The sequence below is a fragment of the Poecilia formosa genome, unplaced genomic scaffold (genome assembly GCF_000485575.1).
Source record: "Poecilia formosa unplaced genomic scaffold, Poecilia_formosa-5.1.2 Scaffold475, whole genome shotgun sequence".
Taxonomy (NCBI): Eukaryota; Metazoa; Chordata; class Actinopteri; order Cyprinodontiformes; family Poeciliidae; genus Poecilia; species Poecilia formosa.
The window spans coordinates 380,808-398,840 of NW_006800414.1; the positions used below are offsets into that span (position 1 = coordinate 380,808).

Genomic DNA, 18,033 nt, shown 5'->3' on the forward strand with positions numbered 1-18,033 from the left:
TAAAGACAGTTTTGTTGGACAGCTTTTTTTTTACTGTTTATTCAATACTACATGACTGTTTCTGTTTTTAATGTTGTAAAGCACTTTGAAATGCCTTGCTGCTGAAATGTGCTATACAAATAAAATTTGATTGATTGATTGATTGATTGATTGATTGATTGATTGATTGATTGATTGATTGATTGATTGATTGATTGATTGATTGATTGATTGAGGAAATTGTAGTCGGCCATTTTACAGAAAAGCTATGGATTCACCACGTTAGAATGACGCCCAACTTTTTATGAGCTGTGTGGTGCTATGAGAGCTCTGGTCATTGTCAATGAAACAAAATCAAACCATCATCTTCCTACAATTTCCTGTCGTCTTGTCTAGTAACATCCAGCAGCTGATAATTACGTGACTTGTTTGATGCAAAAAAATTAAGTCTGTTGCAGTTTTGCGAAATATTTCTTCTTCAATATGACTGAAAAATCACCTCATCCTACTGCAAAAATGTGAGTTGTTTTTTTTTTATTGGTGTGTTTCCATTTAACTAATTTATTTTCATAATTTTGATTTGTGCAGTTTCATGATCAAAAGAATTAGTGATGTCTTCTCACCAACAGGGAATGTATGCATCCAGCGGCGCCGGTTGGAGGTCAGCTTCATGGGCATTCTGGATGGTGTGAAGGGGTTTATGAGAGCTCTCTGAGGAGTGTAGCCTCCAGGACGGATGTGCAGGGTGGACTCAGCACTTCCCACTGTGAACCTGCCAGGGGCGCTGGAGTCCCGCTGAGAGTCCATCATCTTCTCCAATAATTCTAAACAGCAGCATGGAGATGACCACAATGAACACATCACGATGGAGGCACCAGAGGTAAACAGTAAGTTACCTCTGGTGCTGGTGTATCCCAGAGAGCTGCTGACTTCATACTGCGCTGGAGGACCCCGGGGGATCAGCAGCATGTTGGACACTGGACCCAGGCTGTCGTCAGAGGCCAGGCTCGTCTGTTCCTCTGTCCCCCCTGAGCGAACAGGAGGAGACGTGCCGATGCCGGTGCTGATGTCCACAGAGCCCCAGCTCTTCCTGCCACTCGTCTCTTTGTCTCGACCAATCCTAGAAGAGAGGAAGCAATATTATGGCCCCGGTTTGTGGAATGGTCTGCGAGAGAACCAGAGGGCTGTAGAAAATGTTGTCTTCAAGAGCAGCTCAAGACCCATCTTTTTAACTATATTTTCTGAATTGGATCATTTCCGCTCAGTTAATGCATCTTCCATTTGGTTGTGTGTTTTTCCATGTGGGATTGGGATAGGTAATTCTTTTTTTTTATTGATCTGTACATAACTTTGAGCTGCTTCTAGTATGAAGGGTGCTTTGTAAATAAAACTGACTGACTGAAGCAGCTGTTGTTCAGGATCAAACTCTCTCTCAGATTGATTTTTCAAAAGGGACTGATCAAGTGAAATAACTGATTATTTATGTTTTTAATATAGTTTTCTGCATGCATCAGCAGCGCAATAGTAGATCTGGATTACCTGAAGTTGGTGCTCCTCTGAATTCGTGATGGACCTGGAAGTCGGAACACCTGAGCATCATAGGCATCGTAATCTACCTGTATAGGCAGGCTGTTGTCTGAGTCCTTTGGAGAACAAAGAGCTACAAGAGTCCATCAGGTCAGGGTCAGATTCCTTCTAACAGATCAAATAGGTGAGATGGTGAATGGTAACTTACAGTGGTCTTTGTTGTTCTTCTGGATCTCAGCATGAGGCTGGAAATAAGATCAGTGTTCACCAAAGTAAGTTCAGACGTTTAGCTAGCAAAAGAACAATAGTAAATTAATTAGATGGGCAGACTAAAAGACTTACCTTCCGACCAGCCAGTTTGATCCGAGGAGTGAATGAGCTGCAGGAATTCTGGCTTTTGGATGTGTAGAAGCTGTAGAAAAGAAACATTAACCCTGATTTCTTTATTGCACAGTAGAAGTCAGAAACACTCAAAGCTAAGGGCAGAAACAACAACTGGATTCAAATTTTGATTCTTGAACAATTTTACTCACATTACAGAATTTCACAGTAATGCTATGAATGGATTCACCCTGAAGCATAAGGCTCATTTTCAAAGTAATTATATTAGAATTAAAGAACGACAGAATATCTCAGTGCTTTAGAATGGATGTCAAGTATTGAGTGAGTAAAACAGAAATTGGCTTCTTTTCAGAAGAAAATAATTTGGTAAAAGTAGTTGTAAGACCCATTCATATGTAGAGACCTATTGAGTTAATTAGAATATTATTGTAAATCACATTTATTGCAGAAACTTTATCACACACTGAAACACATTACACAGTTTAATTACGCAGATGGATGCTTGGAAGTTTTTATTTCTGCTAAGTATGATGATTTTCTGCTTATAGTCAATGAAAACATGACATATAACATTTGAATTTTACACGAGACCAAGAAAAAACTATTTTAAAAACAGAAATATGAGCTTAATGAAAGCATGTTTAATACCTGCATAAGGGTTATTTTCAAAAGTTTTTTTTAAATTTCACAAACGAGACTCATCAGGACATACCGTATCTTCCAATTTATTGAATATTACTGTACAGTGCTGATCAGAACTCTCCATACACTCATCATGATGGCAAACATTGAAGGTCATTACACAATAGAACTGAACTTTGCCAGGGAACCATCCAAATGAAATGACATCCATCAATTCTGAGAAGAATAGTAAGATGTTTGTCAGAAGCTTTTTGATGGCAACAGAAAGTGTGGTTTCTCTGTAACTGGCTAAATATTAGCAAGAGTGTATGTGTTTACATTTGAGCTTCTCTGCATTATTTTTAGCCAATGTGATTTTAAAGAAATTCCACCCCTAATTCTAAATATTTATTCTTGATTTACCATTTGTAATCTCGATTAACTGCTCCTACCTGTGGTTGATCCAGTGGGGAAGGTTGTAGTCGTTTCCTACACGTGAGTCTCCAGGTGTCGTTTTGTTGTGGAGCTTAAGAAATGACAGAGCAGAACTTGTAAATAAGCATTACTACCATTACCAACCTGCGGAAATCTTTATCTACATTAATGCTGAAAAAGCACAATTTTGCCATTGCAGTGTTTCCATTAAATAAGAAATGAAATTAAAATCACACGTGAATATGCTTGTTCATGCAAGAAGTCATTAAAAATTATGGTAGCAATGAATGCAAACAGTTACATGAGATATCATAATGCAGCCATGGCGCTCGTCATCATCCATCAAAGCAAACGTTGCCGTCTTATACGCAACAACAAGCCCCTTATACGTTGGAGTGGCTACATATGTGGCATTTTGGGGAAATTGTAGTTGGAGATTTTACAGAAGAGCTATGAACTCAACACGTTAGAATGACACCCAACTTTGTCCAAAAAAAAAACAAACCCTTCTCCTACTACTTCTTAACTTCTTTGTGGATTTTGCCAGTAGTAACATCCAACTGTTAATCATGTGACCTGTGTGATGTGGAAAAAAAGTGTTTCCATTGCAATTTTGCAACATACATCTATTTTGATATAGCCAAAAAACCACCTTATCTTGGAACAAAAACTTTATCAAAAACTGACGTGTTTTATTAAGTGATTTTATTTTCGTCATTTAAATTTGCGCAATTTTATGGTTAATGGAAACTCAAGTACAGGCTGATACTTCAGAATGACTCACCTTAAACAACGGCACAGCGTGCAGTGGCTGCTCACCCATACACACCAAGTCCACACCGATACCTACAACAGGTCAATACAATTTTATTGTTCGTCTCATTCATACTTCACATGTTCCCTTCATTTGTGAGGAAACAACAATTGCTTTCAACAAAATACTGACCATTATCAATCATTCGCTGTTTAGTCAGTATCATAAGCAGACGGTCAACTTCAAACACTCCTACTCCTGGAGTGATGACCACGGACATCTGACCAGTGCGGTCAAAGTTACGGTTGATGTAGTGCTTGTCAAACACTGAAGGAGACATGTAGAACGTATATTAGTCTTTGTAAGGTAAAACGAGTAAACATTTTCTAGGGGTGTAACAATCCACATCAATTAAATTAGTAATGATTCAATTACATCGAGGCAAAATGAAAATATTTCCACAACAACATCCTCATCTTTAAAATTATGCATTTGAAATGTGTTTCCATTTTGATGAATAGGTTAAGTGATTCTGTTCTGCTCACGTTTTGTTTGAGACACTAAAAAAAGATGAAAGCTTAAAGTCTTCTTAAATGTACTGGTATATAAAAAGGGACTGAAAAGTTTGTTAATTTATTAAAGCTTAATATCTATCACATTTGTTTCTATATGAGTGAAAGTTCTTTTGTTTTTCTTTAATTATGTAAAGCACCTTGAAATGCCTTGCTGCTAAAATGTGCTATACAAATAAAATTTGATTGATTGATTAAGGGCAATATTAAGCTAATGGATTAAAAAAAATGAACTAGAGCATGAAAAACACGAGATTATTTTGAACAGATTATCTATTTTTTATCAAATAAAAAATGCCTTTTTTTCATTTAAATACCATATTGTTCAAATTATTAATTATTTTTGCAAGTTTATATACATGTAATTAATGTGCTAGAAGGGGATTGTTTGGATGACATGTCGTCATCCAAACAAATCTGGTGACTTAGAGCCCTCATATTTTCACAAGCATCAAAAAGACATCAAACTCGTTGATCCTTTTCATCTTAGCAGTGAATAATTTCAGCATTAAACTTTGTTTACTCTTAACTAGGAGCAGCCTGGTTATCAGTGGTTTAATATTCTTTTGTTGCCTTGCCAATAAAAGTTCTGAATGGACCGGATTTGTCTTATAAGTCATAGAGTAATTTAGCACCACCCTCCTCCACCTGTTTCTGTGCATTGCTCATTATCTGGTTGAATAAAGGCTTAAACACCACTTCGATCATGGCTTTCAAAAAGTGACTAATTCTTCTAACAACAATTAGCGACAGTCCCCCAAAACCTGCAGTGAAACCATGAAAACTAAAGAAGCATCAGTTGTTACCAACGTCAGATTAGGTCACAGACTGTCTTACTTTTATTACATTTCTGTCAAAAATTAAATAAGATTATGTTTCACATTTTTATTTTTAAAGTACCAGGGCATTTTTACTCCCGTTAATCATACAGTGATAGCTGAATACTCTTACCATTGTAGAACTAAATATCAGACCAACACAAAGAATGTATTCCAGTACATCTAGAATATATTCAAACTAACTGGGGGGCTATACTGTAGGTTTAACCATTAAATGGTTAAGCCTCATATGTTAAGACCATTTGCTCCAACTATTTTACAAATAACCCAAGTAAAAGTCTGTATGAGAGTCCAACATCTCTTTTGAAAGATTTTCTAAAACTGATTGGGGAAAAATTACCTATTATTTGACGTAAATTTGATGAAACCTTTACATTTTTCCCATGTTTCTACCTTCTTCTACAACACAAAGAAATGTCTTTACCCACAGAGCCACAATGTTACAAGAAGAGATTCAGTCTTACACCACTCACCGTTAAAAGACAGATTAATGGCCTCCAGGTAGTTTCCCTGCACTGCAGTGGAATTATAACCCACAGGAAAACCAGCTGGCATCAAAGGAAATGAACAAAAACTTTAGGTTATAAATGGATTCCGATTCAAAGGTCAGAAATTATTTGGATTCCTCCACTACCTGCTTCTTTAAGTCGAACCAGAAAAGGGTACTGAATGAAGAGTTTCTTGATGGTGACCAGTAGTGACGTCCACTCATCCCGTCTCTCATTCTGAGCCACGACCCTGATCACAAAAGTGCATGTTGACTGCTTCCATCAAACATCGGCATCGTGTGGGCTTTCCTTCTGTTGGGATGCTTACCTGTAGAAGTCTTCATAATAGCGTCCCTCATGATTCTGTCTAACGGATCCTCTTAGATTCTCAGGAAACTCCTCTGAGGGGTTTAACAACATAAGCAAAATTTTATTTTAATAATGCTCAGAGAACAAGATTAATCATCTTATCCACTCACCCAAAGTTTTGGCGTTGTAAAATGTGCGTGAAAACAGCACAACGGTCACTTCATGACTACAGTTCTTCTCCTGTTAACATGAAATGTTATAAATGTTAATCTTTTTTTAAGTTGCTTCGGCTGATTTTCCTGTGGAAATTATTATTATTATTATTTATTTTTTATATATAACTTTTGGTGATTTTTTTTTACATCCAACCTGAATTATTATAGGATTACATATAATGGAGTATTAGGGCAGGTGAAGAAAAAGAAATTGAATATGAGAATAAAGTGATAATATTATGAGAAGAAAGTTGTACTATTACAAGAATAAAGTCAAGGTCAAATTTATCTACATAGCACATTTTAGGCTGTAAAATGTGCTTTACAAGGGAAAAAACAAACAAAATGCTAAAGGGAATCAAAAGGTAAAACATTTAACTGTTTAACATTAGACAGGGTTAGACTTTAAAAGACTAGATTAACAAAGACACTGGAAAGGAAAGGGACACAACACAAAAACATTTGTGTCAATGTGTACTAAGACTTACTCTTAGATCATAAGAGTAAGTCTTCAAAAGAGAGTTAAAAAGCTCCAGTTTATGCTGATTTATAACTTACTAAAAAAAACATTAAGGTGAGGTGAGGTAGTTTTATTTATATAGCACATTTTCAGTAACAAGGCAATCCAAAGTGCTTTACATGAATTAGAAGAAAATACAACACAACAAACCAAAGGAAAAGAGCAAAAGAAGAAAAACGAAAACAAAAAAAAGTATAACCCCATGTTTAAGAATAAGCAGTCTGTGATTTATAAACTAGTAGGGGTTTCTCTGGATTCTTGTTTTGATAATGTTGATCTAAGGTAATAAGTACTTCCTCTAGATGGAGGAGTTTCTCTGGATTCAAAATTTGTTCTAATTCCTATTCTGGGTTGAGTGAAATCCTCTGGATCTTTTTGTTCTAGCTAATCGGTTTGATCCCTGTTCTTGGTTGAATGAGTATATAAACTAGATGCTCCTGTTATAAGTATAAGTACTTCATAATTTATAAGCTACAAGAAGTTTCTCTGGATAGCAATAAGATAAATATTGGTCTAAAGCAGGGGTGCCCAAAGTAGGTCCTCGAGGCCCGGCATCCTGCATGTTTTAGTTCTCTCCCTGGTTGTAATAACAACCTTTTCAGCTTGTCAATGTTCCTCTTAGGTCTAAAGTAATACACCATATGATTCCACGGGTGACTTCAGGAGTATATTGGGCTTTTATTTGGCTTAGCCCCGACTCATAACAATTGAGCATGAATGACAAAGCATTACCGTGACGATATTATAATGAATACAAAGGTCTCTACATTACACACATCATGTTAATCAGTCTCGGCTTGTTCCATCTTGAATCAGCCCAGCAGCTCTGTTTTTGTCTCAGAGCTGCTGAGACAAAAAGCAGCTCTGTAAACAAGGGGTACTTGTTTGCATAAACTTCAGGAGATTTGAGATAGCCAGCAAGCCAAGGCTGACTCAAGGGAGCCAGATTCAGAATAAACAAATTTTCTTTAGATCAGGCAGACTTAAAATTTTCATCATACCTAGAGTCTCAACAAGTACATCTTTGTTAATTCCAGTCATCCAAATTAGCATGGTCGTTCCCACTGGGCCGGAACTAGCAACTTCTCCAAGATCAATCCCATCCTGCTAGTAAGTTTTAGCGTCCAAAGTTTGCCTACGAAAGGATCGCATCCAACTTCAGCCTCTGCCTCACAGCATGTCAGTCTGAGTGTTTGCTAGTCGGCCCAATCCATCACAAATTTGTTGATATGCCAGGTATCCGCCAACTCCAAACAGCAGAAATCCTGTTCTCATGAATCCAAATAAATCCAGGATGTATCCCTCCAGGTGTGTCCCCACAGTACAAGTGGACTGTCCTCCCCCCAGTTTTCTCATTTAGAAAATTTGATCAATTGCATTGAGACTAGTTAACCAGACAATTTGTAGATTTGGAGGAGGTGCAAAGAAAGACTACAAAAAAGCAGCACAAAAACAGAGCAAGCAAGGTGAGAATGGGTAGTGAGGAGAGCAGAGGAAAAAAGCGTCTGCCTTCAGCGAGAGCTAGAAGTGAATGCCTCAAGGAAGGTACAGCTTAACCTTGGCCAGCTGTCTTAAGTGAAAAAAGCTAGATTGACCACTTTGGTTCCTGATCTCTGAACCGAATCTGATCATCTTAATGGATGGCTGCATTGAGAACTAACCTCTGTCTATGGGGAACCCACTCCTGCTACTGCCCATCATTTTGGTTTCTTCTATTTGATTTCAAATCCTGGTCCAGATTATTATTTTTAGCCATGTTGCAATACATAAAACCTTATGATTAAAATGGGCTTCAAACAGAAGTGTTGAACAACACTAAGAATACATTTTCAACAGGTCAAGAAGACTGGAGGTTAGTAAAACAACAACTAAAGGACACAAACCTTCCATTTAGTGAACAGGTCAGACAGGAAACCACTGACCGCCTTCTCAAAGTACAGATCCCCTAAAAGTAAAACATTCTAGTAAAACTTTTGCCTATAAAGATGCAGAAGGAGCTGCAAGTCAGATACCCCTCAGGTATGACTTACCATATATGTCAAAATCCCACATCTCACAGCTCATCTGGATGAAGATGTAAACCATAGCAGACGTTGATCTAAAAACCACCTGAGAAACCAGAACATCATGTCGGCATAATTAATAACTCAACATGAAAGACGTGCTGTGAAGATGAAATGTCAAGAAGAATGCATTGAGGATTGACTTGGATGTTTTGCTCCTTATTTCCAAATATGCCTTCATTATTTTTCTAAAAGGACAGTGTGCTGAAATGATGTTTCAGTGTCTCTACCATGGAAAATCGGGTCAAATATATGGAGGTACTGCCTGACCAAAAACATTATCAGACAAGAAGCAAAAAATAAATAAATAAAAAGAAATCACACATTATATTTCCTTTCACTGTCTCTAGCTTGGATTACAGAACTCACACACAGAGATTGTTTTGATAAGCTTCTGAAATATCACCAGATTAATTTTAATCCAGTGTTGCATTAATTTTTCACCAACATCTTGTATTGATGATGGAAGAGTCTGACCACTGCTTAAAGTCTTGTCCAGACAGAATATATCAAAGATTCTCAGTGAGGTTCAGGTGTGAACTCTGTGGAGGACAATCCATGTCTCCTACTCTCTCAGTCACAGTGACATAATTTGAGCCAAATGAATTCTGGCAATAGCTGCATTTCCAATAGCAATATATTTGCACAAACTGAAATTACTAAAATAAATTTCCTTAACAGAAACATGTTCATTAAGGGAATAATAAAGGGAAAACTTTTTTATAAAAACTTGTTGCACTATAATGAGGTGGCCATGTCTACAATAACTCCTTGAAGAATTTGAATTAATGACTTACAACATATAATTTCCCTTTGGGATTAATAAAGTATTTTTGAATTGAATTGAATCAAAATAGATGTATTTCGCAGAACTGCAATGTAAACACTTTTTCCCCATCACACTAGTCAAATGATCAACAGCCAGGTGTTACTACTGGTGAAAATCAGGAATTAATCAAGTTTATTTGTACAGTGCATTTCAGCATCAAGGCAATTCAAAGTGCTTTACATCATAAAAACACAAAAATACACCACACAATCTTCTGTGTAAACATTACCAGTAAACATTATATTTTTACTGTAAACATTATATTTTGCCAAGTGCCATCATTACATATCAAAATGTTGGTAAGTGTTTCATTTATTATGGTTCAAAAGCAACTCTAAACAGGTGGGTTTTTAATCTTGATTTAAAGGAACTCAGCAATTTGGCTGTTCTGCGGTTTCCTGAAAGTCTGTTCCAGATGTGTATTACATAGTAGCTGTTCTACATACCATGCTGCTTTTCCATGTTTGGTTCTGGTTCTGTGGATGCAGAGCAGACCAGAACCAGAAGACCTAAGAGGTCTGGAAGGTTAGTACAACAACAGAAGATCTTTAATGTTTTGTATTGCTAAGCTGTTCAGTGATTTATAAACTAACAACAGTATTTTAGAGTCTATTCTCTCAGTGGAAGGGTTTTAGAACTGGATGATGTGCTCTATCTTCCTGGTTTTGGTGAGAACATCAGCAGCTGCGTTCTGGATCAGCATTGTATTGCCAGCTGAAAGATAATTGCCCATGCACTAATTATCCAATAGGAGGTTTGTATCTATTTGCTTAGTTAAATCCAGGTGGTGACTTTTGTGTTTGGCCAGGCAGTGTGTATCAACAGTGTTTGTATGAAACTGTGTACAACTATGGATCAGTAAAATTAGCTATAAAAATGTCACCATATGAACATATCAAAGCCCGATTCTCCAGGAAAGCTCCTTACTCATTTATTTTTCATAACTCACTCTGGTATTCTCGCTAATGTAGCCACAGGTCACTTTTTCTCCTTTTACCCATAATTCACTGGCCTGGGCTCTGAAAAAAAATCCCCAAAAACACCAAAAAGTTAACAACAGTAAACATTAACACCAACTAAACAGTGTGTCGAATGAAGAGTAGCACCCGAAATGTCATAATTTATCAGTTTTGATGTCAGCTTAAGGCACACTTTGGTTGCAGGTCACGTTTTTGTCCATGTGGACTGGCTGAGCAGTGGAGGAAAATCAAGCTGTTCAGTAACGCAGGATTTCAGGTTTACTTTGAAGCTTCAAAAGTCTAATTGAGAAAATGTTCCATAGGCTGATCTAGTTGGATCACTGCATAAACTTAAATACCATGGAAAACCTTTCAGTCCGGACAGTGTGGGAATAATTACACTGTTCTTCAGGTTTAAATACTACAATATAAAAGCGTCAAACCGCCTCTCCAGTGAATGTTTTGTATGTAACTGCGCATATGAGGCGATGGTTCTCTAGACCAAGCAGATGTCTGGGACCTGTGGGATGGAGTCGGGACTTTATCAAAACATTAAAAAGAGGCTGTTCAACAGTTTGCTGAACATTTTGATAAAATAAGACTTTGCACAACTTTTGTAGACTGTATTTGGCCATTCAATAATGTTCCTGGTTTGGTGTCTTTTTTATCTTTCCAGTAAGGGTTTGATGTGTAAAATGCTGAGATTCAAGTCTGATTTTTAAAATGATGAAAGGAAAATTGAAGTAGAACAACAATATTGTAATGTCATTTGTCCTTATATTGCACAATTTTATTTTGCACAGAACTAAAAAATATATACTTAAAACTGCTAAATTGCTGAAAAAAATTACATTTCAGGCTTTTAATCCCAAATTTCCAAAAATTGTTCAAAGTCAATTCAACATCAAGTGCTGTGAAGCCAATGTAACAATGTACCTGATTCCTGCAAACTCCACTTTCTGAGTCACATAAGCACATGTGCTCACCTGCAACATAAATGACATAAATTACACACAGCATTAAACAAAAGGCCAAAACAAAAAACCTACACCAGGATAGAAAAATGTGTTCAGTCTCTCAGGGCTGCAAGAATAACAAGACAGAATTCTCTTGCTGTTCAGGTTTCAGTCCGGGTTGGGATGTTCATGCAGCTTTTTTTGCTATCTGGGTAGAGCTTGGGTAATGCATATTAAACTTTAATTCTGCAGTAAAAGGGAACCATAAAAACTTCACAAATGTATGACAAATCCTGGCCAGAAAGAATGTTGTTCTTGTTATTGCCACTTCAAGGGAGGGGGTAATGGAACTGATTTCCTTGTTATTGTGGAGTATGCATTGGCAGCATTCACATGGCCCACCAGACTCTTCTTTAGCCTCCACATGTCTCCTCTGCCAATGTACTGATCTTTGAACGTCAGTTCCACCAGATCGAGTGTTACATCCTTTTGGTGGAAAACACAAAACTGTTAGAAATCCTGCACTACCAGCAAGTGAACAAAGTTAAAGTCAGCCAAAACAAAAGCGTACCTTAGGGTCAACTATATTAACAATAACATCCTGATAGGCACGAAGCTTGAAAGCCTGTGCTACGGTCTGGTCCACACTGATGGTCTCTGCAAAAGAAGATGATGTCCAGCATGATGATGCAAAGCATGAAGTCATTGCAAAGGTTCTGCAATGTGGTATCAAGATATTTATGGACAGATTTGATGGTTTATGCTCCAAGATGTAAAAAAAAAAATTAATAACTTGGAATGTGACAAAACAACAAAAAAGAACTAACTTTTCTCTACACAAGGTTCACTTCAGCCCAGGAAAATAAAGTGGCCAAAGACGAAAGTTTTTTTTTCCCCCCACTATCCACCAAGATGAAAGTGGATAATGAGAGCTACATTTGAGCTCTCAAATTTGAGAGTTACATCCTTGCTCTCAAAATGTTGTCAAAGGAGTTACGTCCTTGCTCTCAAGGGCGTAGCCAATTTATATATAAGGACGCACCAATCATTAAAAAACCCGACCTGCAGATTCTGATTTTGTTTTGGGTTTTTTTCGTCTGAAAAAAATCTGAAATCAGAAGTTACTAAGTATAGCAACAGAGTTTCTAAATTGGTAACAGTAGGGTGACTATAGTTAAACGCGCACGTGTAGACGTGACCTGATGGGTGGGTCTGTCAGTCAGTCCTCTCTCACTGCAGAGCAAAGAGACAGTGGTTGATTCTTAAAAAGTAGATAAAACTGGTGGATGAGATTGGCTTCACATGCAAGTACCAGCTGATCACCGATCTCCCAAAATAAAATAAATTGGGGTGGATTTATTGGTGCACCCCTATTATCATAAATGGCCTATACTTGTACAGCTCTTTATCAAGTCCAGAGGATCCCAGAGCACTTCACACTACACTCATTCAGTCATTCATGCACATATTTACACACTGATGGTGGCTAGTTACAGTATACTAGCCAGCTGTGGCTTGTCCTGGGCAGACTGAAGAGGTGAATTATAACTTATTCTAGTTCTGTACTCCTGCTGCAACAACCAAGCCTCAGTCAATGCAACTAACCCCCCAGGATAAAACTTTATTTACCTTTCTGAAGATCCTCTTTTAAGCTTTTCACCTGAAGCAGAAGAGGACTGCAAACCAAAAGACACAGTCATATCACACTCATTGAGTGTCAACAACAAATAAAAAAAGTTCAGAAAAACAATATAAGCCATCCAGATCATCATTTCTTGTTTTAAGTTATCTCACCTGTAGTCATCTATAGGGTGAGCAATCTCAATTATGTCTCCCAGGTTGACTTGAGGGAAGATTTTTGGGTTGACAACCAGCTCATCATCTGCTCAGTGAATAAGCTCATTTTCAATATAATCCCACAAAAACATTTACATCAATAGGTGCTGACTGAGGCATTCAAAGTTTCTTCTTACCACTTCCACCAAAACCTTTCTTGTGCACTACGAGTTTATAAGACTTATTTGTCTTCATGCTGGAAAAGCTAAAGAAAGAAAGGTTTGCCAAAACAGGTTATTTTTCATTTAAGCTTAAACTAGAATAGTGTCCAACTAAAGTGTATATTACCCTTGAACATTTCAGATTTTTTCACATTATGAACGCAAATTATTTACACAGCCTCTCAAAGGTTTATAGAGCTGAAGTTTTACTGGGCCACATGAACATGCTTTGATCTAAACTACCTCTGGCTGGATGTTTAGCTAGACGTTAACTCTTGCAGCCTATAGCAGATTTTCGTCTATGACTGCACTGTATTTAGCTCCACGCAACTTCCCTATATAATAGCATCCCCACAGCACGATGCTATTGCTGTCATTTTTCACTGTGATGTCCAGTGTTAGTTTCTATAAATATAACATGTAGCCCCAAAAGTTTACGTTCCTTGATGCCTTGAACTAAGTGGATGCTGCAAGTACAATTTGAAAATATAAAAGCTAATACATTTATAAAAACGAATAAACACTACATGTAATCGTACCTGAAAACACTGGGAGCCCCAACTCCCAGAGGCAGCTTTGGAAAGTTGACGTTTGCCGTCTAGCATGGGACTCCGACAAAGCAGACGTGTAGAGTGTCAAATGACCACTACATTAATACGAACCCTTCAGAACAATTCGTGATGTTTCTATATATTCTCACATATTTTATTTTTAATATATTGAAAGCAATGAAAAACCGTTTAGGCTGTACCTATGTTTAGTCCTTTACTAGCTTGAAAAAGTCCCACAACACTTCCTCCAAATCTTTATCGTGATTGGCTCTCTACATGAGAAACACTGAAAGCTGTAGCGTGATTGGTTCTCTACGGTTTGAAGATTGTTCGTTTGAAAGAGTGCTCACTTCGGCTGTGTTATCAGTCGATCCTACTAAAAGTCTAAAACTCGGTGTGTGGAGCATTTTACAGCGTCAGCTTTAAAATAGCAATAAAAATTTACTTCTAACGCAAGTGGTTCTTAACAGCTGCCCAGGTTCAGCTGCTTAGAACCACTACCCTGTCATTTTTGGATGCATTTCTTCTCCAAAACACCTGAAATAAACAAATAGTTCGTTACTAGAGCTGAATTCATTCATCAGCTGAATTCTGATGAGTGAATTCAACAAATTCATTAGGCGTGTTGGGAAAAGGATAGATTTAAAAACTCCAGGACAGTAGCTCTGGAGCTTGGCACTCTTCCAATGGGAAAATGTAGCATATCCATTAATTAAATTTCCTCGCTTTCTGGCTTATTTACTCCTAGATCACAAATATGCTGCAAGCAGTAAACTCCTATTTGTAAAATGTTTTACCATAATTCACAACAGTGTCAATAGTAGGTTATTGCACACAGGTGGAAAATCTGACCAAATCTGTGGACAAATGTGTTGTTCTAATCAACTATTTGGGATTTTGGTCATTGCACTTGTGAACAAAACATTAAAAAGGACCAATTAAGGTTTAGTGTCCTTTTGGTCTATTGCACTGCACATTTTAGATGTGCCCTTGCTCCACAAATCCTGATTCAATTGACTGAATTACCTAGTCACCAACATTGAAAAGGTACCAGGGCCTCCTGACCCATTCATTCAAATGAGCTGTGTGTAATAGGGAAATATTTAACCAGAGGTGGACCTAGCCTGTTTCCTGGCAACACAGCAGTGTAAGAGTCAATGATTTAAAATGCTGAACAGGCTGAAAAAGACTTAATCAGGAGGTTAATATGCAAAAATTTATGTCATTAAACAAAAACAATAATTGCAAACCCTGAGCATTACTCTAACAGTCTTCATTCAGGGGCTTGTTCAGGAGGAAAAATACTGGTCTCTATATACGGAACCCTTGTTTATAAGAAACAGCTGCATTGCTTAGAATTTTTACCAATGTTTTAATTTATATCCATTCATCCATCCACTTCCACCAAAGTCCCCACCCTTGGCCACCACCCATCCCACACTGCACCTGATCCCCTTTGGCCCCTCCCACAGGTGGTGGTGGAAAGGGGGACCCATGTTTCCTCTTCAAACTGTTCCTGGCCGAGGTCCATGCATTAAGGCCCGGCCACCAGGGGCTTGCTAGTGTGCCCCACCTGCAGGCCTGGCTCCACAGTGGGGTCCCAGTGACCCACTTCCAGGCAACGGAACATTGTCTCCAACGATCTTCTTCATAAGGGGGTCATAGTTCATAAACATTTAGAACCATTCACATAACCATTACTTTTGAGACACATACATTTTATAATACATATTTCCTCTGTGCTTTACACAAGATGGATGAGACATAGTCCACTAAACACTGATTAAAGGAACAGACACTTTAGACTCAGAAAAACATAATACTTCTACTCACAGGAAGAATTTAAGCAAAGAAAATATCTGCCTTTTCCAAACAGTTCCTATAGTTTACTTTTAGAATAGTAAATCCATCTAAATCTGTATTTTATGTGCCTACTGTCCACATAATCAGGACATAATTGGAGTTTGTCATATAACATGCAATGTGAAAAACATTGGCAGTATCAACCCATTAAGATTTGATTGAATTATTTACAAACTTAGAAATACATGGTGGTTTGAGAAAGAAAAGAACATATAGAGTAAGCAATAAGGCACATGTCAGTCTGGTGGAACATGGCCAGTTACTTTGATTCTTGCAGCTGTATCTGTGAGGAGCAGCTCTCCTCAACAGGCAGACTATCAGCAGCAGCTTCTCCTCACCTCAGGATATGTGCCCTCTGCGAGAGTGATACGATCCGATTCTGACAAGACAAACATATGTATGTCTATACAAGAACTCTTATTGTGATTTTCTCTCTGGGATTAATAAAGTATATTCATTCATTCATTGTTAGTTTCTGACATTATCAGACTTATTTACTCACTGATAGCATTCCCACAGCCAATACTAGCTGGAACACCTTTCTCCATGTCCTTCATTATACAGTTTTCAAAAGCCAAACCAGCCACCCGAAAGAAAAATGCCTGCACGTTTTCCCCTGCAAATGACAGCAAATAATTCTAACAAAGACTTGTGTTGTACTCAGTGGATGGAAGCTGTTTAAACTGCAGCATATATGGAGTGAAAATAGTGTGTGCGTAAAAACATTTGTGCGTACGTAAAAATATCTGTGCATGTGTAATACTGGATTTGTAAATCTTAAAAGTAAAATAAACCTTCTCCTACACCTATAAATGTTGAAAAAGTACACACCAGTCACCTGGTACACAAACAAAACTGCATTTACACACAAATGAGGTTACGAGTGGTATTTTTGAGACTCAGTTCACATTTCGGGGAAGCTCCCAGATTGTGGTGTAGATGGTGCGTTTACATGCTAATAAAAGCTGGGCCATCTGAGTTTTGCTCTGAGTCTAGTGTTTTTATCCTCTGACGTTTCTCACTGTGCTTGTGCCAAAGTGGCAAATACGTTAATTCAGTGGAAAACTGTATATCTCAGCACTTCCTTATAATATCCTAAAATTATTAATAGACATATTGTGCATTTTTGAGCAGTACGGGAGACCAAGTGGTCTGAAAAACAACCACTGGGTGGCGGAATGGTTTGCTGGCCAGAAAAATGACCTCTGACCTCATGATTTGGCTCAGGTGCGTTAAAGAATAGACATCTAAAGGTTGGAGGACACCGACCCTTATGAACTGGAGTTAAAACCCTGCTGTACAATTTTCATTCAATCATGGTCACAGTGTAAACTTTACCTGTGTTGAGGTAGATGAGGAGTTTACATAGTGTCTTTACTTTAAAACCATTTTGGTTTTCATTTGTTGAAAGTAAATTACAAACATTTAGCCATAGTTTGACCACTGCTTTATGACAGAAAAAAACTTTGATGTCACAAATATGATTTTAATAGAGGCATCATTCAATTTATACTGTAGAAAGAAGATGACAAAAGTGTTTTCTGAATTAACTTCAATATTAATTTCACCGCACACAAAGGAGAGATTAAATATTTAAGATTGCAACAAATCTGTTGAATCTTTAACAAAATAGGTTCAGATTAACATGGGTGGTTTCACAGCTACCTAAAGTTAACAATGAAATGTCTTCCAACTTACATGGATGTTCAAATATTTACTATAATCAATTAACAAAAGAAAAACACCATAAAGCTGTGTATTCAAAGACGACCAAGGTCAGTCTGTACAGATTGAGGAGACAACATAACATCTACCAACAGAGCAGGTTAACTACTGTAGTTGTTTGAAAGGCATCTTGGTTCAGTTGACGGCTCAGTTTGAAGCTTCAGGTTTTGGTGTTGAACCTCCCAGAATCTCAGCTGCTGCAGATTGTCTGAAGATACAGAGAAAAGTACAAATAAACAGTGTTAGAAAAAATGATGTTGATTTTCCTGAACAGCTGAGGCACTGACAAACTTGACTGTGACTTGGCCTGTCATGATAACAAATTTTGCTGAGCGATTGTCTAAAAAAATTATTGCGATAAATGATAATATTGTTTCAAGACCTTTTGACACTGATTTAATGGAAATGACGTTGTAATGAAGAGAGCTTCATTACTGGGTCTATTTGTATTTAAGTCACTGTTTAGCACTTTAAAAGCACTTTTTGCAC

The 18,033-nt window shown here is 37.5% G+C and overlaps 1 protein-coding gene across 2 annotated transcripts in view; it reads right to left on the reverse strand.

The window, feature by feature from the left end:
- Positions 1-14,572, reverse strand: part of LOC103156354 (DEP domain containing 5, GATOR1 subcomplex subunit) — a 19,613-nt gene extending 5,041 nt beyond the window's left edge. The window contains exons 1-22 of one of the 2 annotated variants that reach the window (XM_007578363.2): positions 13,945-14,572; positions 13,382-13,449; positions 13,203-13,290; positions 13,038-13,084; positions 11,980-12,065; positions 11,811-11,894; positions 11,389-11,438; positions 10,443-10,512; positions 8,632-8,710; positions 8,485-8,546; positions 6,037-6,106; positions 5,886-5,958; positions 5,704-5,807; positions 5,543-5,617; positions 3,851-3,985; positions 3,689-3,750; positions 2,922-2,995; positions 1,849-1,918; positions 1,715-1,751; positions 1,519-1,639; positions 876-1,099; positions 603-803 (exon numbers count right to left, since the gene is read on the reverse strand). In XM_007578363.2, coding sequence (XP_007578425.1) covers positions 603-803; positions 876-1,099; positions 1,519-1,639; positions 1,715-1,751; positions 1,849-1,918; positions 2,922-2,995; positions 3,689-3,750; positions 3,851-3,985; positions 5,543-5,617; positions 5,704-5,807; positions 5,886-5,958; positions 6,037-6,106; positions 8,485-8,546; positions 8,632-8,710; positions 10,443-10,512; positions 11,389-11,438; positions 11,811-11,894; positions 11,980-12,065; positions 13,038-13,084; positions 13,203-13,290; positions 13,382-13,439 — 1,870 coding nt within the window. In that variant the 5' untranslated portion in view covers positions 13,440-13,449; positions 13,945-14,572. The remainder of the gene's footprint in view (positions 1-602; positions 804-875; positions 1,100-1,518; positions 1,640-1,714; positions 1,752-1,848; positions 1,919-2,921; positions 2,996-3,688; positions 3,751-3,850; positions 3,986-5,542; positions 5,618-5,703; positions 5,808-5,885; positions 5,959-6,036; positions 6,107-8,484; positions 8,547-8,631; positions 8,711-10,442; positions 10,513-11,388; positions 11,439-11,810; positions 11,895-11,979; positions 12,066-13,037; positions 13,085-13,202; positions 13,291-13,381; positions 13,450-13,944) is intronic. The other variant, XM_007578362.2, reaches the window with a different exon arrangement.
- Between the last annotated feature and the right edge of the window lie 3,461 nt (positions 14,573-18,033).